Source organism: Sminthopsis crassicaudata, chromosome 4 (genome assembly GCF_048593235.1).
Source record: "Sminthopsis crassicaudata isolate SCR6 chromosome 4, ASM4859323v1, whole genome shotgun sequence".
In the NCBI taxonomy this organism is placed as follows: domain Eukaryota; kingdom Metazoa; phylum Chordata; class Mammalia; order Dasyuromorphia; family Dasyuridae; genus Sminthopsis; species Sminthopsis crassicaudata.
Genome location: NC_133620.1, coordinates 149,855,475 through 149,882,753, shown reverse-complemented (window position 1 = coordinate 149,882,753; position 27,279 = coordinate 149,855,475). Strand labels below are relative to the sequence as shown.

The 27,279-nt window shown below is 33.4% G+C and overlaps 1 protein-coding gene across 1 annotated transcript in view; it reads left to right on the top strand.

Moving 5' to 3' along the window:
* UTRN (utrophin) overlaps positions 1 to 27,279 on the top strand; it is a 533,723-nt gene that overhangs the window by 322,587 nt on the left and 183,857 nt on the right. Inside the window, 1 exon segment of the mRNA XM_074309622.1 lies at positions 23,122 to 23,294. Coding sequence (XP_074165723.1) covers positions 23,122 to 23,294 — 173 coding nt within the window.

Here is a 27,279-nt window from a genome sequence, read left to right as displayed (position 1 = left end):
GAATTTCTTGTTGCACGCGAAGAATTGGATTCAGAAGGTAAAAATAACAGTTTACACTCATTTCCCACAATTGGAATTGGATTAGCTCTTCTCTATGTTGAAGATATCCACTTCCATCAGAATACATCCTCGTACAGTATCATTGTTGAAGTGTATAATGATCTTCTGGTTCTGCTCGTTTCACTTAGCATCAGTTGATGTAAGTCTCTCCAAGCCTCTCTGTATTCTTCCAGTTGGTCATTTCTTACAGAACAATAATATTCCATAACATTCATATAGCATAATTTACCCAACCATTCTCCAATTGATGGACATCCATTCATCTTTCAGCTTCTAGCCACTATGAAAAGGGCTGCCACAAACATTTTGGCACATACAGGTCCCTTTCCCTTCTTTAGTATTTCCTTGGGATATAAGCCCAGTAGTAGTATGGCTGGGTCAAAGGATATGCACATTTTGATAACTTTTTGGGCATAATTCCAGATTGCTCTCCAGAATGGTTGGATTCTTTCACAACTTCACCAACAATGCATCAGTGTCCCAGTTTTCCCACAGCCCCTCCAACATTCATCATTATTTGTTTCTGTCATCTTAGCCAATCTGACAGGTGTGTAATGATATCTCAGAGTTGTCTTAATTTGCATTTCTCTGACCAATAGTGATTTGGAACACTCTTTCATATGAGTGGAAATAGTTTTAATTTCATCATCTGAAAATTGTTTGTTCATATCCTTTGACAAATCTATTTTAAAAATATTATTTATATTTGTTCTTTCTCTTTACTTACATCACCTCTTTTTAACATTCATTCGATCTCACTTGGACTATTATTGTCTCTTCAACCAACTTTCTGCCCCAAGTGTCTCCTTATGATATTCTATTCCCTGATAATTTTCTTCCTTTCCTCATAAATCCAGTGACTCCTCTAGGGTCAGATATAGTCTCCTCTTTCACTTTTCCAGCCCTTTACAATCTGCCACCAAAATTCTAGTTCTACCTTGTGATGCATTGAATTTTTTCTTCTTCATTTTCCTCCCATCGGACTATCTTTTACCTCCCTGGGAAAGAATGATGAAGCTCTAGTGTAAGAATGGCCAATTTTTAGAAATAGTGAAGAGGTTTGAATTCATGGCACAGGAGAGAGAGGAGTGTCCTTTGGTCTGAGTCTCACCTTTGGGTACGTCAGAAAGGTGGGTGCTATATACCTGACAGGCTCCTGGTGACACAGGTTTGAGGTCAAAGTTGACTTCTCCAAAAGTCATGGTTGAGACATTATCCAAGCCACCATTGCAATGTTGCCAAGCCAATCTGGCAAGAAGGGTCTGAGACTCACACTAGGAACCACTTGCCTGAGACCAGTAATCCTGTTTCCAGGACCCTCAAGGGCAAGTCTGTCCTCAAATACATTTTCCTATTTACTTGATTGGCTTTTTTTCCCTGTTCCTTTTATACAGCATTCTTTTTTTTTTTGTCTCTATACTTTAGTACTAGTTGTTTGTCCCCCATGGAAGTTGTATGAATTCCTTTCTCATCCTCATTTCATAGTATTTCTAGCTTTCTTCAAATCTTCAAATCTTAGCTCAAGTCACTTCCTATAAGAAGTTCTTCTTGATGCTTCTCCCCTTCCCCAGCTATTTGTGTTTTCTTGTTAACCCCATTATCTTATCTATACTTTATACATTTTTTTACATATACTTAATAATGCTGACTTCCCTTAGAATGTAAGTTTTACCAGACTTGAGACTATTAAAATTTTCTTCTTGAATTCCCAGTGCTTGATACATATTTGACAAGTAATAAAAGAGAATCAGTTAAGACCAAGAAAAGTTAAATGTCTTATTTACAGATGTGAAAAATACAGAGGCTTGGGTTTTTAGGCTTAGACTTCAGTTTCCTCATCTGGAGTAAGGTAAGAATTACATAACCTATCTCACAGAGTGGTGGTGATAAAAGCACTTTGTAAACTTCAAAGTGCTATAGAAAGACGAGCTATTATTTTATTAAAGAAGAAAAAATCGTAGGACATCACAAAGTATGTCTCAGCATGAATCATTTGAGTTCAGTTCTCTCCTCTACTGTAATCATTTGGCTGGAAAATAGTTTTTCTTATTTGAATTTAAAACGGGTCACTGAATGGTTTGTTGTTCACCCTGATTAAATACCCTTTAACAAGGAATGGATACAAGAGGTTGTAGCATCATGCTGTCTAGTACTATTCTGCATTGCCAATTGAATTTAGAAATGTTCCAAATGCAATAGGAGAAGATTAAGATTGTCTTAAAATTAATTAGTGCACTGTAATCTAAACTAATCTTTTTTCAGAAGATGTGTTGTGAGGTAAAGTGTTTTTCCTCTTTTTTCTCCTTCATTCAGTTGTCTCACTCATTCTCTCAAGTTTGATTTTTTTTTTAAATTTTACTTGCCTAAATCCGATAAAGACCAAGGCGTTATTTAATTTTAAATGTTTTAGATTTGGCAAATATTAATTTTCTTTTCTTACCATTTAATTAGAGAATTCTTTTCCCATTTCAATCAGGAAAGTATTACTCCCTGCCTCTGAAGCTTTCAAAGTACTTGATCAGAGAAGCAGCCACATTTTTTAATAAATGGAATAATACTAAGTTTGCCTTGGTTAAATTTGTACAAGTTAAAAAACAAAAGATGTATAGGGAAGAAATAGCAAAAAGGGGCACGTTTAACCAAACCTAAAGTCAGTCTTTAAAAAATTGTTTTTAAAACTTATGGCCTTATCTAGTTTCTTTATACTTTCTATCCAGTTAACAATCTTAAAGCATCCAGACTAATAAAATCCCTATATTTCAAAAATGCTACTTTACAAAACAAATAAATCTGGAGGCAATTATTGCCATTACAAAAGGTTTCTTTGTCTTGAAAAGTGATCCATCTATAGGGTTCCTTTAAGTTTCCAGTCCTCAGCATTTAAAGAATTATTTGATTATCACAAAATGCATCTCTTTTGTAGTATGACTATTTTTTTTGATGATCCACTTATAAGTAACAAAATGGATTGAGAAAGTTCTGCTTCATTTCTAAGGTATTGTTTTCCACAAGTTTGTCAGTGAGATATTCCTTTTCCTTTATCATTCTCTGTCTCTCTTTCCTGTACAATACACTTACCTATTTATTTTGTTTTAAGAAGAATGTGGCTGGGGAAAGGATTTAAGGGGAATCTGAAACTTATTTTGGTTTTTCTTCTTATAATAAGCCTAAGAAAAGATTTATAAAATGGTGTGGTGATCGGGTATAATAACTTGGATGATGAACTATATAAACAACATTCAGTTGTTTTAGTTATTTTAACTTGACTTTAGATAAAACTGAAGTTAGCTGGAACATCTTAGAAAACATAAGTATCTGTTATTGAGCAAGTTTTGCTTATAAACTACAAATCATGAGATTTGTGGTAAATACTTTGTATTCAAAGGGACATGACTCAGTAGAATGGAAAGTATTTTCTTAAGGAGCTGATCTTTTTGTATTTTTTATCCTCCAGAAATACTAATTCAACTTAAAAACATAGTAGATGCTTATTCAGAGTGTGATAGACAATGATTAAAATTTTGTGAATTGGTATTTATTTGTGTTTTCTCCTTTTGTATTATAAGCTTCTTGGAAAAAAGGACTATCTTTTGCCTCATTTTGTATCTCTGGCATTTAAAACAAACAGTTTTATGTTTATTTAAAATAAACAAACACATAGAATATACTAATAAATGTTCATTTATTGAACTCCCTCAATTGATTAAATATTGAAGTGAAGTGAAATGTGAAGGAAGGAAAAAAGTCAAAGATAGGAATGAGCTTGATGACTGTACCATATAATTGTACAGAAATTGTCTAAGAAAAAGTAGTACCACAATAAAACCTTAATTCTTGACTTACTAAAGTAAAATAGTTTAAATGAAAGACATTTTGATGGAACTAAACTATAGTTATCTGCCTCCCTTGTGGGGTGTAAAGACCATTTAGAGCTGTCTTAAAATGTGGAATGTGGATTTAAATCATCCTACTTTATATAAATGCTATTAACGGGATAGTATGCACAGCCTAACTTTATGGTGTTTTCCTATGGGTATGATGGAGCTAGTGATTGTTATGGTAGTAATTATGGGCCCAGAAGATTTTTCTTAAGTATGTAAAAGAAAATGAATATATAACCTTTCTGTGGTCACATGGAGGATTAGAGCTGGTGCTGGCTGAGTTGTAAATAATACAAGTTGACACAAAATCCTTGTACCATGGGAATTAGCAAAATTTCTTCTGGAGGTTATTTTCATAGTTTCTGTTTTCAACAAATTAAACATACTAGGATTTTTAGAAGATGGTGAAAATTTTCTAAAGTTCCAAGATTCTGTAATTACAGATATTGAAGTGAAAATGATTTTTTGATGTCACAGAAGAAAAGGTACCTTATTTTCAGTATGCCATGCAGTGAAAGAAATGACAAGAAAATTTAGCAGTTTCCTCTAGAAAATATTAAAATGTATACATTTTTATATGCTTACAAAAATATGTGTATATATCCACATTTATGTGTGGATTTGTAATTGTCACCATAATCTTCATAAATACCACACTTTAAGGCTGTCAGCTCTAAGGAGCACTGTACCCCAACCCCTTCCTGCCTTCCCTTTGCGTGTGGTCTTCCCCCATTAAAATAAAAGCTTAACTTGTATTTGTATATGCATTGCTTAGTACAGTACTAGTATTATTCTTAAAAAATAAATAAAAATAACACATTTACATTTTAAAGGTGGGACTTTTAGTATCTGTTTTCAGTGAATTCCAAAAGTTTCTTTCTGTGCACATCATCATATGTTTGTTATGTGATAAAATATATCCTTATTGCTATAGGGGAAATAGAAGTAATATTAACATAAAAATTGTCCAAAAGCATTAGTGAAAAAGCTTTTAACGCTTCCTCTTTATCTCTCTCTCCTAGTATATCTCAATTCCTACAAGACTAATTTCAAATGCTGTACTCCGCAACATGTCTTTTCTTGTCACTTAAGCTTCTTTCTAATGTTTTCCCCCCTCAAGTAAGACTTTTCACCTACTTTACATATATTTTATATGAACACAATAATAATAGTATTTTACATTTATAGCTCTTTGCAAATATTATGTCTTTTTTCCTCACAATAGGGTAATAGTATTGTTCAGTCGTTTCAGTCATGTCTTACTCATGACCCCTTTACGGTTTTCTTGGCAAAGATACTGAAGTCCTTTGCTATTTTTCTTCTCCAACTCATTTTATGGAGAAGGAAACTGAGGCAACAAGTGATGATCATTTTAGTACTTTTTAATTTGTTCAGCAAAACTTGAGATGGATGTATACTTTTACTGAAAACATAGTGGTAGAGCTACACTAGATTTTCTGATACTCAATTCAAAATAAGCCCTTCTACACTATGCTGGTTTGAATGATATAGAGTCCATGTATTTAATTATTCTATGTTACCTTTGCAAAGTTATTCAAAAAGAGAATAAAGCCATATTTTCTTACACATTGAAGCAGGGAGGGCTGTAAAAGAATTTGGAAATGGAAATAGGTTTAATCAACAGAGATCATCAACTCTTCTCTAACTTATATTGTTCTAAAGAATTGTCTGGAGGAGCACTGAGAAATCAGTTGATTTGTCCTTCATCATATAGCCAGGGCATATCCGAGCCTAGACAACTTGATCCTAGTTCTTCTTGCATCCAAGGGAAACCATTTATCCCTAATCTCTTATTTTAGTAAATTATTTAATGGTAAAAGAGGTAGGGGGCTTGTGAGTAAATAGTCTGGGGGACTGGGAAATTGACCGCTACATCTTTAGTCTTCTTCCTCCTCTTCCTCTACTCCTTCATTTGAAACCCTAGAAAAGAAATGGACATGGTTTTAGTTAACCAGTCTTCCTTTTACCTTTGGCAAATACCTTTAAATACTTTTATGAAGCCTTCATCCCAGCAAGATAAGGGGCAATATATAATAAATAAAAATAGTACATAGATCATTACCATTTCATTAGGAGATATATACATATATATATATATATATATATATATATATATATATGTTAACTTTATGGATTTTGAATATTGGTGAAGAGTTTCATGGGATTCTTCTACCTATAAAAGTCATATTGAGACATTCCCATAGATCTCTTGTACAGTATGAACACTGCTATATTTGTGGATTTTAAATGAACAACTCCTTAATTACCATTAAGAGTCATTAAGACATAGAAGAGAGCCAACCTGGTTTCTTCAGGAACTCCTAGCTAGCCCTGTCTCTGATGCACAATTACTTCATGATCCAAGTAAGTCATTGAACCTCTTAAGTGCCCTGTTTAGGTTCTCTTAAAACTTAATCAATTAATCAAGCTGTTAGTCAATAAACATTCATTAAGCCCCTGCTCTGTGCTAGGAAAAGTAATGTGTGCAAATCACTTAAAATGTAACATAAATATTTTTCCAATATGTATAAATTTAAGGAAGCTGCCCAAATTAGAGGGCTCCATTTCTTTCTTTTTGTTCTAAATTACTGCATAAAAATATTCAAATAATATCTCCTTCAAGTGAAGAAAGTAAATGTTAGTTCAGGTGAAAGGATTATTTGCTATTGTTTTGAGGTTTTTAGAGGAAAAGCATATCAGTTACATTCATATTGGCTATGATCATTTTGGCACTTTCTAATTTGGTCAACAAAACTTGGATGTTATTTTTGATGTAAATAATTAATTCTAATTTTTTTGTCAAAACAAACAGCTGTTAATAAGGGAAACTGGCTTTCAAATGCAGATGTATTCTGTACATTGTCACTTAAAAATTAATTTAGTAGGGCCTATTTTAGTATGACAGTATTGTAGTACTAAAGCTGAGAGGACTGTCTAGACTAACCCCCTTTTTTTAAATGAGGAAAGTGAAAACTTAAATAAGTTTCCCCAGATCATGGGAGGTATTCAGGCATCTCTTTTGGTTCATAGTTGTTTCTACAAAATGTGCTGCACCTAATCTTACTGATGGGGTCTTTTCTTTATGCCCTTGACTTCCCTGCAGTATATAGGTACAATTTCTTGATGCTACTTCATCAACCTTCTGTTTAATCTAGATTCCTCAACCTTCGATTTAATCTAGATTCTTTTCAACTTGAAACTTTAGTTCAATTTCAAGAAATATAAAATTAAACAGTGGATACTTTGTTAGGTACTGGGGATACAAAGTCTTTAAAAACAAGAAAACTCCTCATCTTGAAAGGTCACTGTGTATGGATTTTTATTATCTATATGCCAGGTGTACCCAAAGGCAATAAGGATATTTTATTAACGACACCTGATATTATACATCCAAATTTGCATTATCTTTCAAGAGAGCCAACTTATCATTGTTGTTATTCCAGCTATAATGCCACTGCTTAAAATGTATTTAGAATTATTCTTTTTTTGCATTTATTTTAAGTTCTCAAAACATCATTTTGACAATCCTTCAGTCATGATCAGTCTTGGTTATTTCAAGAGGATTTGTTCTTTTGTTGTCATTTCAAAGCTATTTTGATGCCAAGTCTGGTGAATAAGGTGAAAGGTTAAATGAGTTAATAACCTTTTTTTCCCTGAAAAAACATTCTAGTTTGATTCTAAATAAAACAATGACATTGTTTTTGTCCTATGGTTCATAAATTGACTGAAATAGTTTTTGCAAAGGAATTCTGAAAGTAATTTAAGCTTTAAATAATTTGGAAAAATAAGAAAATATTTCAAGATGATCTCTTTCAAGGGCAACTCTTCCTCGGTTGGATAAGTTTGATAGGTTTAGGATAAGTTTCTTCTATTTCTAGTTCAGCCTTGATTTTTCAAAAGAATTTTTTTTTCTCTCTTTAGGTTACAAATTATTGCCCTTTGGCTTGGTTTCTAAGTTAAGAATGATTAGTCATTCATTCAAGTCATTCAAGGATAATATAATCAGGAAATTGGGGTATAACTCTGCCCATAATATTGGTTTGTTTGAGCCAGTCTAATGCAGCCTCTTCTAGTTTTAATTTCCTCAATTGTAAAATAAAGGATATGGAGCATATTACTTTAAAATCCTTTATTAGCTCCAATAATTTGAGATAAATTAGGTCAATGAATGTTTTCCCATTATCCTCTCTTTTCCCTTCTCTGGGATTTGGACTTCAGATAAAATTATTCCTAATCATTACCAAATAGATGTCCATTCTTTTACTGAAAATCTACTCTTGTTTCAGGGGGAAATTGTTTTGTAAAAATTGTCTTTTGTATAGTATATTCTGACATTCCTAGTTATACAATAATGATACTGTTTGTTCAGGTGTCTTAGAGGAGTAAATGTGAGTATAGTAAAAAGGTGGTGGTTTTTTTTTTTTTTTTTTTTTTTTTTTTTTTTTTTTATAAATACAAGTTTCTCTTCTTGTTTTGGAGATTTTAGTCTCAGTTGGAAATCTTCCACTTAGGGAATATTACCCATTAACTCTACTTTGAGAACAAAACAATTCAAGAGTTGTGGATAATAGAAATTAAAAATAATTTTTATTCTAGCTATTGGTTAGAAAGATATGTGAACATTCACAGTGTACATCTTGACTTTTTTTCTATCAAAATGACAGGAAGGTTAGAAATATTGTATTTTCCTGGGCCCCTGGGTGGTTTGGGTACATTTCGGTCTCAAACATTTTAAGAGGCCTGTGAGACTTATCATATAACAGTTTCTCTTTAAGCTCATTGATATTAGGAGAGATCAACATTATGAACATAACTGTGTGAGCAATATAAATATGTATACAATAAATATCGACATCTTCATCATCTCCTTATATACATATTATGAATGTTGAGGACAAGTTAATGGGATACTACAAGCAGAAATTTTAATTATTGGGAAAAAAAGCCTTGCTACTTCTAGAGTTTACCTGGAGATCTTAAATGTTGGTTGACTCTGTTCAACATTGGCTTTGGTTTTTAAATAAAAAAAGGTTCTATACCACCAGGACAGTGTTCTAAGGACAGACAAGAGACTCAAAAGTGCAAATAAACTGAGAACATATTGGGTCAGTATTCTGGCTGTTGGAGACTCTGTAGAGCATTTTAACCAATTTCATTGTGTTAACTTGAACTTCCCCTAAGCTGACCTAATGACCTAGCTCTTAGATTCAATTCAGATTTTAGTCCGTGCTTATCAAATCAAAGTTCAAATATTGACTCAAATGCAATGAACTTTAATAACTGTAACTTATAGTTATATAATCTTTTAGGATTTACAAAGCACTTTGCTCCAACTCTGTGAGGTTGGTATAAGGCAGGCTTTGTTTTCCTTATTGTATAAATCAAAAAATTAAGATTAAGATAGAAGTTACCTCTCTTCAGCCAACAAAGGTTCAACCTAGGAAAATATAATAATAATTGATATTTGGTAGCCAGTTTAAAATTTGGAAATATTTGTAGGCAATATCTTACTGACTCTGTAACAAAAGTCTAGTGACTTGGTCATGGTCTATTAAGTATCAGAAGTACCAATAATTTTACTAAGTTCTGAATTCCAGACCTCTGTGGGATCCACTGTAATATGCAAGTAGTGTAATAAACTCCATTTATAAAATGTGATTTATGACCTGAGTCCCTCATGGAAACTCTTTATATTTTCTACTTCTGTACATGAAGGAATTCTAAATTTTTATTAATGCTGATTTTTTTTATTACCAGTGAAGAATGTCAATATAATATTATTTAATCTGAAAACCAAGTAATACCAAAACAAGAACATATTGTTTTAAAAATCTAAAATCTGTTTATGCAGCATTGTGTGGCTTAGTTGTATCCTCCAATAGCTCTAAGCCTTGAGTAGACATCTGGAATTCTGACACATTAGCTGCCTGAGATTTTTTCATTCTTGTCTGATGATGCATATTTTTACAGAAGGATATGGTTTTGAAACATTAATAAATTGTCTTGGTGTTATCTCTAGTCACCTAATAATAAAAGACTTTCTGAATCATTAAATATTTTAAAGGTTGATGAATTTTCTGATCTTTGTACCTGGTTGGCCAATTGAGAAGCATATGGGCTAGTATATTGGGTGTGGATGGGTAGGGATAGAAAGGAAATTCCATTTCCTCTTTCCCTCCTTTTCTTTCCTTTTCCTTTCATTTCCCTTTCCCTTTTCTTTCTCTTCCTTTTCCCTTTCTTTCACTGAAATTTTGGCTGTATTCTTTGGAAAACTTTAAAAACACACATAGTAAAGGGGGGGAGGGGAGAAGGGGAATGGAAGGAAGGGGGGGAAGAAGCCCTGAAGCTGCTTCTTATAAATCATGGTTTCTTTCTCTTTTCCTTTCTTTATCCCTCCCCCAATTTCTGCTGCCATCAACAAAATTATTTAGAGCATCATTATTAAGGGAATAAGAATTAAAATTAATTCATTATATTTTCAAGTATGTGGCCTGGATTTCCTGTGATAAAAAGCCATTCTCCCTACCCCGATAATCTCCACCAGGAGGCTAAGGCCTCCATATTTTTGTTGCAGGTTTTTTTTTTTTCCTCCTTTGGGGCCGTATATTACTTTAAACAACTACCAGCTGACAGACTTGGCGGCTGGCTGATGTTAGCTGGAAAGCTATAATGTAGTGAGTGGGGAGAAAGGCCCCTTAATAGCACTGTGATGTTATACTTAATAGACAATGAATTGAAATTTCATATAATGATTAGAATCTACTTGGACCTATGTTATTTTAAAATTTGAAACCTTGAGTTAGAAAGTAGTGAGACATTGCATGTTTCCTTTTTAAGTTAAGGGGCACTACAGCTCCAAGTCACAAAATCAGAGTGACTTTGCAACAAGTGAATTTTCCTACTTATGCCTGGAGCTATACATCTTGAGTTAAACCATGATGTACTGATTTGCTGTAACAACCTATTGACCTCTCCATATGCTTTCCTTTAGAGTCTCCCAAGAATCTCTGCTCTTCTCTTCCCCCCCTCCCCACTTTATTTTATTTATTTATTTATTTTTGTTCTTTGTGTCAAACCTTTTAAATAGAAACTTACTGGTCCTTGCATGGAGTCTGACTCCTTGAGTTTAAAGGTGTTTTTTGTTGTTGTTGCTGCTGTTGTTGTTTTTTTACTTGAATTCTTCCTCATCCCCCAATGAAATAGATGGCTTATGAGCTTGACTGTGTGGATAAGTTTAATTGTTTGAAGTTTTCTTTTCTTTTCTTTTCTTTTCTTTTCTTTTCTTTTTTTTTTCTTCTTTTCTTTTTTTTTTTCTTCTTTTCTTCTTTTCTTTTCCCTGAGGCTGGGGTTAAGTGACTTGCCCAAGGTCACACAGCTAGGAAGTGTTAAGTGTCTGAGATCAGATTTGAACTCTGGTCCTCCTGAATTCAAGGCTGGTGCTCTATCCACTGTGCCACCTAGCTGTCCCCCTTGTTTGAAGTTTAAAAAAAAAAAAAAAATTCAACCACTCCCCAGGATTTATTCATTTTGCTTAAACCTCTCAGTATTATTGTGAGCATCAAATGAGATAATAGTTTTAAAGTGCATTGTCATCTTCAAACTAGGTTATTAAAATCTTTGCTAGGTATTAATATTAATGAATGAACACAAATCTTTCCAGGGGAAGATTTAATTACTAAAGGCAATCTGCTATTAATTGTGTAAAAAAATATTTTTTAAAACTGAAGATAGGTTTTTTTAAAATTTACTTGATATTAAAAAAAATTCTATGAAAAGTTTCTATCCTTTTTAGTCTCTCTGCGACCATGGAATATGCCTTTTTATTAAGTAATGTGGCCTTATTGATTCCACTGGTTTATTTCATGTGCCTCTGTGTAGCTATCTGGCTTAGATTCCTTCAATAGTAAATATATGCTTTAAGTTCAATAAATAGACTTTTTTGGGTTTCGAATTATTCAGTTCTGTTGTTTCCATTGGGTGTTCCTGTGTCACAGTTTGCCATGTTTAATGAATTGGTCAGTACTTTGCTTAGAAAACAATGATCATACACTTCTCACTTTCTAAAAATCTGCTTAATGCATGCTAAGTTCAGGTACCTTTAATTATGTATTCATGTAATTCATACAATTAAATGAAATATACATACTACATTACAGACTAGTAATTTATTAAATGCATTAATATTTCACCTACTGTGTTGTGAATGTATTAGTAAGTTTTCTTTTGAGTAAATGATGGAAAGTGGGATCTGTTCTGGTAAGGATGGTTTTTGGGTTTGATTCATCCTTGGAAGATTAGCACAGAGGTATTTGCATGAAAGTTTAAACTGGCAGAATATCAACTGTTTCAATTCTGACATTTAGTTCTTTAAGGCCTTTGTTGATGCTTTAACTCTTTAAATCAATTTTAATCTGCTTTTTCATTTTTTCCCGTTTGGAATACAAAGCTGAGATCTTTTTTAGCTGATCTTATTTATGGAAATAATTCCATAGTGGAATTTTCTTTGTGCTAACAACATAAAGTTTGGTATGGAATTCACTATTTGTCTTGAACCCAATATGTCATTCCTTTTGACAAAGATGCTTTTCTTGTAGGTGATGTATAAAATATTTCATTATTGAAAAGCTATGGGTTTTTATGAATAAGTGATCTAGTAATGTGAAGAAAATGCCTTTAAAATTTTTCAAAAAAAAAAAAAAAATCCCAAGAGGCAACACTACATAAATTTTCCCCTTTTCTATTCTTAGTAATTTAATTTTTTTTAAATTTTAGTTTTGTCCATTAAATTTGGGGAGATCAATCTAATCAAGAATATTATAAAACTTAGAGCTGGAAAGAATTTAAGAAATCATCTTAGCCAAGTTCTTTTCTCAAGCATTTTTTGGCTTGAATGAATGAATGAAATTTTTAAATGAATAACTTAGAATAAATAGAATAACAAATTTAAAAATAGAAAATAATAAACATATAATTTTAAAATTTTACTAGCTAATCTCACAAGCTCCTTGTTCTTGTCTAGCCTTACCATTTCAAATGAGGCAAATGAGACCCAGAGAATTGAGCTACACTCTAAAAACTTCCTGAGGGCAGAAGTGACTTAACTTTGATGAGATCCAGTCCCCTCCTAGCACAGATTACTGGCATAAATTGATTGCAATGGCTGAACAGATCACTCAAGGAGAAAATGGCTGAGACAAGATGTCTGATTCCAATCTGTAGTCTTCTTCCCCACAACATCTTGTCTCTCTTGTCTTTCTACCTAGTGTAGGCCTTGAAACCACAAATTATGGGATTTTTGCCCTTATTCCCAACTGTCTTGATTTAGGGATTCCCTTTAATGAGGTCAAAATGAGGTTTTTTAAAAGACCCGGTTGCTTAATTATACATTGTCAGTATTCTTTCTGCACAATACATTGCAATTCTTTCTGAGCAGGCACATTAAAATTCCTTAATCTTTCTTGTTTAACATAATTTTATTTAATTTAGCCCTTTGATAACTGTGTAGGGCCATGCAGGTAAGCACATGTCATTGATCAGACTCTAATCCAGCACTGTGGGTGGTAGGTAGCTGGAAGTTTGCCCATATGGATGGCTCTTTCCCTCCTTCTTCCCCCAACACCTTTTATGAGTGTATATTTAAGGGGAATGTTTATTTACTGCTGTTCAAAGATCAGACTGTAAGTCTTTATGGAATTAGGTACAGAAAGGATTGCAGCAAAAAGTTTTATTACTTATAAACTCATTTCATTCATGAACCCACTCAATGCTGTTGATAAATTTTGCAATATTTGGAAATACCCTCTAGGTTCTGAACTGAAACCATTTTGATATGAATTTCTATGTAGCTAGTAGATTATAGTCACTTCTCCTTCCCCCTTCTTTTTCTAGATCAGGAATTCTTTAGTGTGTGAGAGTGTGTGTGTGTGTGTGTGTGTGTGTGTGTGTGTGTGTGTGTGTGTGTGTGTGTGTGTGTTTACATGTAGACAGCCTCATGAACCCTGTGATCTACTTGGAAATGTTTAACTTGTATTGCATATTACTGCAACTTATACAATGTTATTGCTATACTATTCTGTTAAATGAAGTTTTTTTTTTTTTTTTTAATAAAGATTGAATGTGTTCTAATTTTAATGTTTAAGAAGAATTAAATATTTTATTTCTTAAGAGATGACTTTCATAATTTAAGATTTTTCCTTCTTGTCTTAAAAGTAAATGTGAATGTAGTTACAGGGCATATATCAAGATTAAATTTATTATGTTCTTGGAACTTTGTTACCTTAAAATCATTATAAACATTGAAGTTCTGCATGCTGCTGCAAAAGAAAACTAAACTCCTTCATGACATTTCTGTCTAATGCACAAGCAAAATTATGTGGTTTGTTGAACGATGAGAGTAATTGTAACATAAATAATAATGGCAACAATAATAATTTGAAATTTAGGAGTGAACTTTTGAGGCAAAAGAATGATATTTTAGCATATTGCAGAAAATGTTTTCCAAAAAAATAGTGGGAAATTGCTTACAATCTAAGTAAGAGACAAGCTCAGAAAAATTATGATAGAAATTTTTTTTGTGTGTTCGATTTCCTACTACACATAAGGAAAATTCCTAAATGACAACTTGCACCCAAATTAATGAGATGAAGGAATACCTCTATATTTATTACTATTGTGTATTTCAGTTGGTTTTTAAATAATAAAATAAAATGGAAAAAATGTGCTATAAAATGAGCTTTTTTCCTTTTCTCCCAGCTCACTTATACACCTTTCTGTTATTGTTCTTTAGTTTTATTTCAGAGATTAGGGAAATGGATTATTTATTGTATTGTCTCAAAACCGTGTAGGTTTGGAATGAGAATTTGTATTTTTTTTTTTTTTAAGAGATACTAAAATGTACAGCAGGGGAGGCCTCCAGGAAGTGGGAGTATGCTGAACTTCTGAGCTGTGTTAGGGCTGGTGGAAGGGAGGATGCTGATTAAAATAATAAACAACTGCTGGAAAGAGAAGTATATTTGCCACAGAGCTGTCAGATCAGCAGAGAGAAGTGCTGAAGGCAGAGAGGACCTTTCCCACCCTCAGGCTTGCAGAGGTGACCAGATGATATTGGACTGAAGCTGAAGCTTTGTCTGAACAGATGAAACAACTTTTAATGGGCCATAGTTCTGTTATACTACAGCATCCCCTAGGCTAGGCGGACCCAGGGAAATGGACTGAAACTAGCTTGGAGGTTACCATAGCAACTCAGGCTGCTGGTGTCTGGGAGTGTGTGAGTGAGAAGGGGTGGCCTCTTGTCCAGCGTTTTGGTGTTTCTTCAGATGAGTACTCGCTGCTGTTCTGACTCAAGAAATAATACTCTTTCAAAACTGGCTCCTTAGCCAGGAACTGTGGGGTATTTTTTTTTTTTTTCTTCTTTTTTACTTTTACTTTTTTTTTTTTTTTTTTTTTTTTGGGTGGAAAATAGTCTGAACGGAGGAAGTTTGTAATACGTGTTCCCCCCGCACCCCCCTCTCTTGAAAGTTTCCAGGATATAGCTTCTTTTGCTGTGTGTAATTGAGACCAAACTTTTAAGCTTGGGGCCCAGGAGAAACAGTTGGGGCCTGCAGGTCATTAGTGAGGTGAGCAGAAGGGAATCCTGGGCTTCCTAGAGAAAAGGGAGAATATGCCAGACTCGTGGAATGTATTTAACAGAAATCTTAGAACAGGGTCTACCCATTGTGAACTGCTCTAGTCCATGAAAACAAGGGCATATAGTAGGGTCACTAAAATGTCTCAGTCCACACTGCGACTGAGGGACTATAACCCAAGGGACATGCTTGTTCAGAATTTTACAAAGGGTTTAGAAGTATAGCCAGAAAATACACACTTCTTAGAAGTTTTAGGCTGTTGGCTGCTGGAAATTTACCAGAAAGATGTAGGCTTCAAGGGTTACTGGACGATGATTGGCCTGAACTTCGGCTTACGGGAGTTGCTGACAAAATTTGAAAAGGTATGAAGAAAGTAGATTTCATAAAAGCCCTATCCTCCTCTTTCTCATCTCTCTCCCTTCTTGAACTTTTCAGGTTGTGTTCTCTTTTTATGATCTAATTGTTATTCTTGCATTATTTACAAAACTGATTAACTCTCTCTTTTCCTCCCCCCCCCCCTTTCCCCAATTCTACTCTTTATTTGATCTTTGATGATAAATAGTAAATTAGCAAATGCTGCCCTCCTGTGATGAGGGCTCTTTGTTTTATCACTGTCACTTTTAAGATTCTTCCTGGTAAGAGATCTTTTGCTGTGAATTCTGTTGCTAATTTAGCCAAAAGTCATTTGGAAAAAGCTGTGATAATTCAGGCCACAGGATGATTTCATCAGGTGGGGGCACTGTTTACCACACCCCCCTGGCATTTCACTTCTTTACAACTTCAGTTAGAGGTGCCCTTCTCAGGAACCCTTCTGATGATATTTCTCAGAGGTAGGATGTTTGGCCTCAGTGTCATTATGCAAATCTGCTCCAAACCATTTCAATTTTATCTAAGTGTCTTTGCTTTAGGCTTAGAGAGCTTGCTTATGCTTGTTGGCTTTTACATTTGTTTTTTTTTTAATTTCGCCTTTAGTTCTTTTTTCCACTGGAAGGTTCTTGGCACTCCTTTGGACTGAGGCAGGGCTTAGAGACTGCTGCCAAACATCACCTAATTTCTATAATGCTTGAAAAAAAATTCTTAGCATCTCTAGACATTTTAAGATTAGGAAAAGCTGGGACCAACTCCTAATCTTCTCACTTTTTAGAACTCCAGAAATAACAAATGCTAATTGTTATGTAGCCTTGTAATGAAACAGTTGTTTATCTGTTACTTAAAATTTGTCCATTAGCTTTGGACTTGGAGATGGTGTTTCTCATTATAGGAACCTATATAGTCATAAGAAAATATGGACTCATAAAAAATTAATTCACTTTTCACTAACTACAGTTGCCAGCGGAAAAATATGTAAACATTCCTTACTCTAAAAATCTAAAGGCTTTACCAAATTAGTTAGCACTTCTTATTAATACTTAGAACAGAAGAACATTGTGGAATTGGAAAATATGGCTTAGAGAAAAAGATCATTAGGTGCCATGGCCCAAACATTGTACAGTAGAAAGGATTGTGTTTGAAATATATTCTGTGATCTTTGACCTTTCTTTTAATATGTTGTTAAACACCAAAATTCCAGGGAATGAAAGATGGGTCCTGTACAGCATGTTCACCATTTAGAAGACCAGGGGCAGGGAGTATATAGGGTAGGGGGGAGAAAGAGAGGGCACAGTCAGGATAGGGGATTTGGGGGGAGATGCCCTTTTCATGACAGCTGGTAACAGCAGGTGACAATATATGACAACAGAGGGGTTTGTTAGCTTGTCTGGGTGTCTTTTTCTGCTTTAATAGGTGTTCTTGCATGTGTTTCATGAATAATTCATTATACTCAGTCCCCCAGAGAGTCAATAATGGTGGGCAGTAGCTGGACTTTTGTACTGTAATTGCTGCTATTAGTCTTAAGATCCTAGGTCAGATACCAAAGGTTTGTAAGCTTTACTCCCCTCACTATTATCTTGGCCTTCAGGCCATGAATCCACAGTTTAGAAGAATAATATTAGCATGTATTTTATTTGTAACTCACAGGACTCTTATGCTTTTCATTTTTTTCTCCTTTTCCTTTTAAATACAATCATAAAAGAAAATCTACTTCTTCAAAGTATTTAAAAAAAAAAATTTACACAAAAGCCAAATATGCTTCAGTTCCTCATCCAGAAATTTACGTATATTTTTTGTCTCTTCTTTTGGACTCTTTTATAGAATGTAGGTAAATATTAGAACTACCTTTGCTGATTTCCGCTCATAAATGGCACTTACAGTTATCCCCAAACCAATTCTTTAAAAAAAAAAGACCCTAACAAACCTAACTAACTTCAGTTTTTTTTAAGAGCTGCCTACCTCGTGCTTTATTGATTCATTGCCAGGAAGACTGGTATTCTGGAAAGAGTTTTAGCCTTATGAATTTCGCCCCTCTCCCACCTCACAAATAGAAGCACCTCCCCCAGCTCTAACTCCGGAAACACTAATGCCATTTGGAAGAAAAGAGTGAGGGCTATGGTTATAATGCAGAAGCCAGATGGTAACCCCAGAAGCTGAATGACAGCCTTTGCATATGCAAAAATAGAATCACATTACACTGAAGTGGGTTAGTCTGTGTTGTCTCCTCCCCCCTCCCCCAAGTTTCAGTGATCTGGCTGCTAGAAAGATAACTCGTAGCCACTTTAATTTTCTTACCTGCCTTACAAAATTGTGCTTTACCACACTTCACACTGGGTACTACATACTATAAGCATTCAATAAAGGTTTGCTAGTTTGAATTAAGTTTTAAAAAAAGTTTAAGTTAAGACTACAGTAGATAGAGTGTTTGGCTTCAAGTTGGAAAGACATGAGTTCAAATGTTGCCTCAGTTGCTTTGGCAGGGCACCTCATCTGTGCTTTAGTTTTCTCATCTGTAAAATTTAGCCACTAACAGGACCCAGACTTACATAACATTGTGGAGACTCAAATGAAGTAATATGTGTACCAGTCTTAGTGTATTTTAATATGTGATACAAAGCTAGCTATTAGAGGATAACATAAAATATATGGGTATGGCCTAGTGTTTCAGGCCATTATCAATCCCTTAGGCCATTGCTAGTATTTTAATAAAAATTTAAAATGGGATTTGACTCTGGGCAGAATTTTGCACCAAAGTATCTGTTCTAAATCCAGTTGATGAGACAATTTTATTGCCCTCTCTGACTTGAAGTAATTAAATTCCCCTTGAAAATATTTAGAAAAGAAAGGATTTGAGGACTTTAATGATAATTAATGTACTGTCACACTTGAGCCACTTGTGGTTGTATATAGCTTGATCCATTTACATAGTAATCATAGTAGTTATAATGATAAGCAGTTCCATTTGAATGACATTTTTGAGTAATTTAATGTCTCATTTTAATATCTGCAATTCCACCACTAGTTGATTTATGGTAATTGCCATTCTCTTCAAGGCCTTCTGTGCCTAAGAAGCAGCATTCTCTTGGGGAATCCTTTTGAAATTCCCTAAAGTGACAACAGCAAGTCCTTAGCTTTGTAGATAAGGAAACCATAAAGAGTTCATATTTATTTTGGGGAAAGACAGAACTCAACTAATAGAAGGAACTAACACTCCACCCTATGCAGTTTTTAAAAATCTGATGAAATTGTCCTGGCCTACTTACTATTTAACTAAACATAATATTTTAAGAGGAAAAATATAGTATGTGCTCTTTTTATCAATGGAATGGACTCCTTTCCAGTTAGAATGAGTAGTTTATAGAAGAAACCAAATGTTTCCCATGGCAGTACTGGTTTAAATTTAATAGAAATTGAATGTCCTAAGCTTGTGTTTGGCAGTTTTGATACTTCATTTGAAATCTAATAAGGTTATGAAGTGCATGAAAAGAGGTTTCTTAAGAATAATATCTCCTAGTCAGCCATGGTGGAACATAACTGTATATTCCCTTCTGCTTAAGTGGCTGAAACTCAAACTTGGGAATTTAGAGTTGTAGTAGGACTAAAGACAGGGGGTTCTGACACCAATATGGTGAGCCTGCAGGAATGGAGGACCATCAGATTGCATAAAAAGGGGCAAATAGAGCATATTAAAACATCCCAAGCAATGAAATATACTACTGTATTTTTAGCCTATTTAAGATGGGACACTTGTGTCTCCTTCCCTATGACTCCCCAATTCCTCCTGGTCAGAAGCTTTATACTTGTTTTATGAGTTTAATCTATTGTCTCACCCTAACTCTCAAAATTTGTTAAATATAAAGCCTGTTTTGATAACTGTAAAATACAAAGTACATGAAATATGTTGTTACTGTAGTAAAATAAGTTGATATTGAGGTTATATTTACTTAATTATTTTCTAAGCAGTTTGGTCTTATAGTGTATATCATAGTATTAAACTTGGAATCAGAAAGATGGCATCAAATTCATACTTAGACACTTAGTGGCTTTGCTGCCCATGACAAATGATTTAACCTATTTGCCTTGGTTTTCTCCTTTGTGTTATTATAGGGATAATAATATAATCAGGATTATAGCAAGGGTAAAATATGATAATATTTGTAAACCTTAAACTGCTATATAAATGCTAATTATTATCTTTTTTTTTTTTTTTTTACTATCAGTAGTACTTTAAAAGTATCTTTCATTTTTTTGGTTATACTAGAGTTTATTAAATTGAAATGCCAAACAACTGGGTACTTTTTGGAATATGGAAATTATTTTAGTTTTATTTTTATTACTGCAAGACTTCTATTGGATTGGTTATTTTTATAATGTAATTTGACTAGGGTTTTTTTTTTTTTTTTTTGGCTGGTTCTAAACAGATTCAAGATTAATTAATTAGAAGGTAGACTAGGGATACTCTGACCTGTTTACTATTTTTGTTTCCTGTGTTGAGACAAAATGAATATTAAGGAAAGGGGGGGAGAACTCTTAGTAACGAAGTTTGGCTTTAAGCTTTGGGGACTCAAGTGGTAGTGGTAGCTACATTTGCCAATAATTCTTGGCCATAGTTGTGAAAAATGAAATTTAAACCTGCATAATAGTGATGGAAATACAGCAGTTTGTGTATCAGAGTTGACCAGATAATCATGCAAATCAGCACTGAGAACTGTCCCATAAATATATTTATATATCATTATATCTCATATTAAGCCACATATATCTTTCTTTCTTTTCTTTTTTTTTTTTTTTTTTTAATATGGGCAACATTTAAATGTTCTAATAGAAGATAATGTCTTCCAGTGTTCAAAACTAGAGAACTCTTAAGTGATCCCTTGAGCTTTGATAATCAGTCTTAAACTGTGAATTCCTGTCTATATTTTGTAAGGGAATGTTAAATTTATTTTCCTCAATAGCTAACTTTGTTTGGTCTGAACCCTGGGATATAGCAAGGAAATTGTTTCTAAGAAATCATCATTTATTCACTTTCAGGAAAAAGGTCAGGACCCCATCAGAAGAAAACACCTATGATGATATGTAGGGTTGGGTAAATACAAAAATAAACAGAATGTAAACAAAGAAGAGAGAATGGATTAATCCCAGCCCAGATCTTTGTGCTGATTTCTTCCTTTTTTTTTTTTTTTTTTTTTTTCCTAATTCTAAATCTTTGTATCCAATGGGAATTATCAAAGAAGTTCCACATTACATAGTGTAACTAGCATAACTGGTTTTTTCTTAAAAAGCACTTTGCCCTCATTGTCAAATTTTAAATACACTCTATGGCCACCCTGTTTTATAAAAAAGCAAAACAAAACATAATTGTATTGTTTAATGTAAAGTCTGGATATACAAATTCTCTTTCTCTCACAGTGTTTAAGGTTTATAAATATTATCATATTTATCCTTGCAATAATCTTGATTATGTTAATATCCCTACAATAACACAAAGGAGAAAACCAAGGCAAATAAGTTAAATCATTTGTCCAGGGCAACAAAACCACTAAGTGTCTAAGTATGAATTTGAAGTCATCAAATGTGAAAGATAAAATTGAATATTTTAAACACATAAAAAAGTGAACATTTTCCTTTGAAAATAATAGTACTGATTAAGATTTTGGTTATACATTCAGGGTTGTTATTGAAATGATAAAGCGAGTAGAAATACACCTTTATACCTTAAGAAGTTGAAAAACTTGTCCTGTCATTAACATTGCCAGACACTTTCTGAAAGTTCAGCCCTTTGGTTTTTTTACCATGTCATAGAACCATGGTCAGTCCATTGGAATAACTACATTTCATGCTGTTCAATCATAGATTGTGACTTATTGAATTTATTATTATGATCCTTTGAGGAAATCTTTAGACTATGTCTTTGGCTTTCGTTGTTTATTAGATATATTATTTCATCAAATATATACATATGTATATATGTGAGTGTGTGTATGTGTGTGTGTGTGTGTATAAAAGGAGATATTTCATCTTTCAGTTAGTCTTTGATTTTGATTTGGCAATCAGTGTCATATTGATGACAGATTTTGTTAGTCTCCCAAGAAGGTATGGTGGTGATCTTAATTACATTTCCTCATTTATTTGTTTGCTTTTGATATATCCATGTGTCAATGGATGGTATTTTGCCTAAATAAAAGTGGCAAAATCCAGCATATTCTTTCAGTGCTCAATTTCTAAAAAAAAAAATGGGAGATTGTGTTTGCTCTTTTCTTATGACTTTTTACATCTATATAAGATGTATAGGTTTGCCTAATCCTTACTTTGTACAGTAATAAAAAAGTGCATTTTTTTAGTGTCTGTTGTAAGACTGTAACATTTTAACGAATGTTTTTCTCTTTTCTTTTCTTTTCTTTTCTTTTCTTTTCTTTTCTTTTCTTTTCTTTTCTTTTCTTTTCTTTTCTTTTCTTTTCTTTTCTTTTCTTTTCTTTTCTTTTCTTTTCTTTTCTTTTCTTTTCTTTTCTTTTCTTTTCTTTTCTTTTCTTTTCTTTTCTTTTCTTTTCTTTTCTTTTCTTCTTTTCTTTTCCTCTGAGGCAATTGGGGTTAAGTGACTTGCCCAGGGTCACACAGCTAGGAAATGTTAAGTGTCTGAGACTAGATTTGAACTCGGGTCCCTCTGACTTCAGGGATGGCGCTCTATCTAATGCGCCACCTAGCTAACCCAACTAGCTATTTCTTCTTGGCATGAATTAGTGGTTTGACTTTTGTGTAACATATTAAAGCTAAATGATGTGGGAGAAATTGTTAAAAATAGAAGTTATTAAAAATATAACACTAAAAACCATAGCAACGAACCTCCAATTTTATATAGAACCTGAAAGTTCTCTCCTTGAAATAATCTTGAACAAGTAAAATCCATTGTTTATTTTAAGCAGACAGCCATTGAATTCTGAAATTTTCCAAGGAAAGTAAGTTTTTAGAAAAGTCAGTCATTTTAAAAAAAGTCACTTTATATAAAGGGAAATATTTTGAAAATAAATCAATAAATATTTAATTATTCATATAAACACACATATACATATACATATATATGTATATATTAATTGTATATATTGGTCACAGGTAATATTAACTAGTAAGAATTGTATTTAACATTTGCATTTTTCTTCTTGTTTTCATAGGACATACAGGCTGAAATTGATGCCCACAATGACATCTTTAAAAGTATTGATGGAAATAGGCAGAAAATGGTAAAAGCTTTGGGAAATACAGATGAGGCGGCCCTGCTCCAACATCGACTAGATGATATGAACCAGAGGTGGAATGATTTGAAAGCAAAGTCTGCTAGCATCAGGTCAGTACAGAAAATTTAGTTTGTCAATATGGTGTTTTGACAAAAAAGGCTCATCACCTGGCATTGTATGTGGCTCTTAAAGCAAAATTTTAAAGCTTAAATTTAAATCTACTTGGATTTCAATGTAAGAAATACAATTTAAAGTTGTAGATACATTTGCCTAAATGTAGTCTGATTATTCTTAAAATTTGCATTGGGTATGATATAGCAAACTGCTGATTTACAATAAATATGGTGTTTAAAGCAGAGGCTAGTGTTGACATCCAAATCTCAGTGTAACCTTTACTAGGCTAGGTAGTTTGGCCTTAGAGTCCTAGAGTCAGAAGAGCCTGAATTCATGCTTTTCTTCTAAATACTATGGCTGGATGATTGTGCATATGTCACTTTACTTTTTCCTACCACAGGCAATTCTCTTTGCAAATGTGATGTTGACTTGTATTAATAGAGGAAATTTATGTTCTAAGGAACTTCCTAAATTGAGGAAATTATATGTCTAACTTGTATCAGTGGAGGATATTAACAGACTAAGGATTTTCCTAAAGTGATGAAATTATAGGTCTAGTTCAATAAAGAATATTATTACTATTTCTCTTACTAATATTTTTTCTTTTGTCTTTTTCCCCAATAAGAATTGTGATTTTTATCAAAATTGATATTCTGTTTATTTGCATACATTGCAGTACTGCTAAGCTTTGGTAAATGAGCTTTATAAGGTACTGTAGCCAAGACAAAACTATCAGTTTGTGGCTAATCCTTTGTAATAAACCTTTTGAATTTGAAGCAAGGTAGCTTTCAGACAAATAACATAATCTAATATCTAGCCCACATCATGTGTTTTTATTTTCCTTGGTTGGACTTTTCAAAGCTTCTTCTTAATTGATAACTTTTAAGAATTCATGTTCACCAGCATATCACTCAGATCTTTGGCAAAATATTATGATGGTGATTATTAGGGTCTGTGGCTAGAGAGATTAACATCAAATGAATTTCAGGTGAATGATTGAGGTCAGTACTTAATTCAACCAGCATTTATTAAATGCCTACTATTCTTCGGGCAATGTGGTAAGCATTGAAGATAAAGAAGAAATACTAAAAACAAACTCTAGTTCAAGACATTCACAATGCAATTGGGGAAAATGACATGAAACAACTATTTGCAAATGAGATATATTCAGGATCAGTTAGGAATAACTGGGAAAAGTTTCTTAAAGAAGGTTAGACATTAGTTGAGACTTGAAGGGAGCCAGAAGATGGAGATGGTGAAGGAAACCATTTTATGAACAGTTAGTGAAAATATTTAATCATAGATGTATTGTTTAAGCAACAGAAAGGAGGACATTTGTGCTTTATTGAAGATTATGTGGAGGATAATAAAGTAAAAAACTTGGAAAGGTTGGAAAAGGGACTGGATTATCAAGGGCTTACAAAAACCAAAAAGAAGGTTTTATATTTGGTTTTGAAAGCAAAGGGGAGTCACTGGAGTTTATTGAATAGGATAAGACCAAGTTATCAGACCTACATTTTGTGAAAATCAGTTTGATAGCTAAGTGGAGAGTGCCATCAACTGGGAAGGAATTCGGTGGATGAGAAGGAATGACACAGGTATACAGATACTGTGATCCGTGTGTTAGATAACTCCACAGATGATGAGTATGAAATGAAGGATGAGATTTAAACTGGTTTAGAGAAATGTACCATTTATTGAGCTACATTCCATCCATTGGAATTTAAAATTTTATGTCATGACTATTCCTTGTGTGTGTTACTCTGAGGTACATGGTAGAGAGATATGGGTTTATCACTTTTTAAATAAAATTCTATTTGATTAAGTAATTGACATTGTGATATTTCCCTTGGAGATGATTAGCTGGCCACTTTCCTCGTAGTTCTCAAAATGAAGTCATTGAAAGATTGTACAAATTACACATATTTTATTCTCTTTATATTGAATTCTTTAATGGCTTTATATAAGGAATGAATTCTTTTAGATAGGAGAAAACTATCACATTTGAATCTCACAAAACTCTTAGTACTGGACAACCTAATGTATAAAGTATCACACACACACACACACACACACACACACACACACACCTTTCATTCTTACAACAAATAATTTTGTGAAAAGACAGAGCATAAATTGGAAATATTATAAAATCCACTTACAAGTAAGTAAACTTTATTTCTCGAGATGAAATGAGCGAATTATTTGCTCAAGGTCTCACAGAACTACATTATGGGTAAGTCTTAGGAATAAATGAATGGATAAAACCCTAAGTGCTTATTATGTACTAAAAATTGTGCAAAATTCTAGCAATAAAAATATCAAAATAAGACAATCCCTGCTGTTAAGGAGCTCACAGTCTAATGAGGAAGATTACACATATGGAAGGTTTCAGCCACATATCTGATCCAAATGTCTCATGATCTTTAGAATACATTTGTAGAGCAGGGATTAATGTTTCTTCCTTAATATCATATGTGCTGGTAGAATCACATCAGTGTCTGATGTTGCTCCATTTGACAGTGCCAAGGACTTTGGTGGCAAGAATTTTTTTTTTTTTTTTTTTGGAATCTTCATTAGCTGTGAATATACTTCCTATAGGAGTAGTTATCAACCTGCATCTTTGTAAAAGTTTCTTCCTAAGGAAACATTGCTATCCCAAGGCTCCTGTATTTAAGGTTCTGGACTATTACTATCAGGGTCTGAACAGAGATGGTAATTATAGTGGTTGGTTGTAGTTTGACATGTCTGGGGATGCTACTTCCTAACTTTCCTTCAGGGTGCTCCTTACTAATTCAACTAAGTTGACTTGCCTGTCCTTTGTGTGATGGTTATTTGATGGTTGTTGGGGTTGATTGATGCCTTCTTCAAAGAGATTTTTTGCTTTAGATGTTAGTTTTGAAGACTATATTTAAAATGAGAATGGTGCTTGGGAGGGGTGGGGTGGAGATTGGCTGCTCCTCTCAGTACTCTGTGCTTATCTGCCATTGACGTTGAGCTCTCTGCTATACTTTTTCCCTCTCAGTGGTGGCTGGGAGGATTAAGTTTAAGTTCTATACCCTTAGCATTACATTTTATAAAAAGAAGAGTGTATTATAAGAGAAATGTTATAGTGAATTAATCTTTTAATACTACTTTTGCTTAGTACTTTTGCTTACTAATATAACAGAATTTTAAAATATTATTGTCTTGCTGGATATTATTATTTAAGTTGTCTATTAAACTTAAGCTGTATTCTTTAAAATCTCTCATTCCTTTTACTGGAAAAAGTCATAGTATTTATTTTTATACTTTCACATGTATCTTAAAATTCCTAACCATGTCATTCAATCTAAAAAGCCACCAGAATTTTGTCTGGGGCATGATTCTAAATGCAAATGATTAAATGAAGTTATTGTCCTTGAAATACTGCTATGAAATTTTCTTTATTGTGCATTCAGAAATATAACTAAAATGCCCCAAACATTCAATTACTAATATGTTTAATTTAGAATACTATTTATAACAGCCAATAGAGTCTTGCAAGCTCCTGATTGGTATTGAAGAGCAGTGGTCTCTAATTAGTTGATTGGCATTTTTAAAGTCTGCTTTCTTAGAATGACAAAATAGACAAGTGCCATTGGCCTTTTGAGTGTCTATGTTACATACAAACTTAATTATCTGTTTTAGATGAATGAATGAAAAATTTAATAAAGAAATGAATAGAAACATTTGTTAATCACCTATTGATGAGATCTAGATTTTTGGGTGGTCAGGGAACCAAATGATGAGATTAGATTCAGGGAACCAAATGATGAGATTAGGGTTCCTGGTGGTCAGGGAGTTAAATGATGAGATTAGTGGCAGGTTTGGTATTCAGGGAACCAAATGAAGAAGTTTGGTTCCCCTAAATCCCTTTGGGATTTGGTTCATGGGTAGGGAGTTTTGGGAAACCCTCTTTTGGCAGCACAGAGATTCTTTGTAAAATAATTTACTAACCCA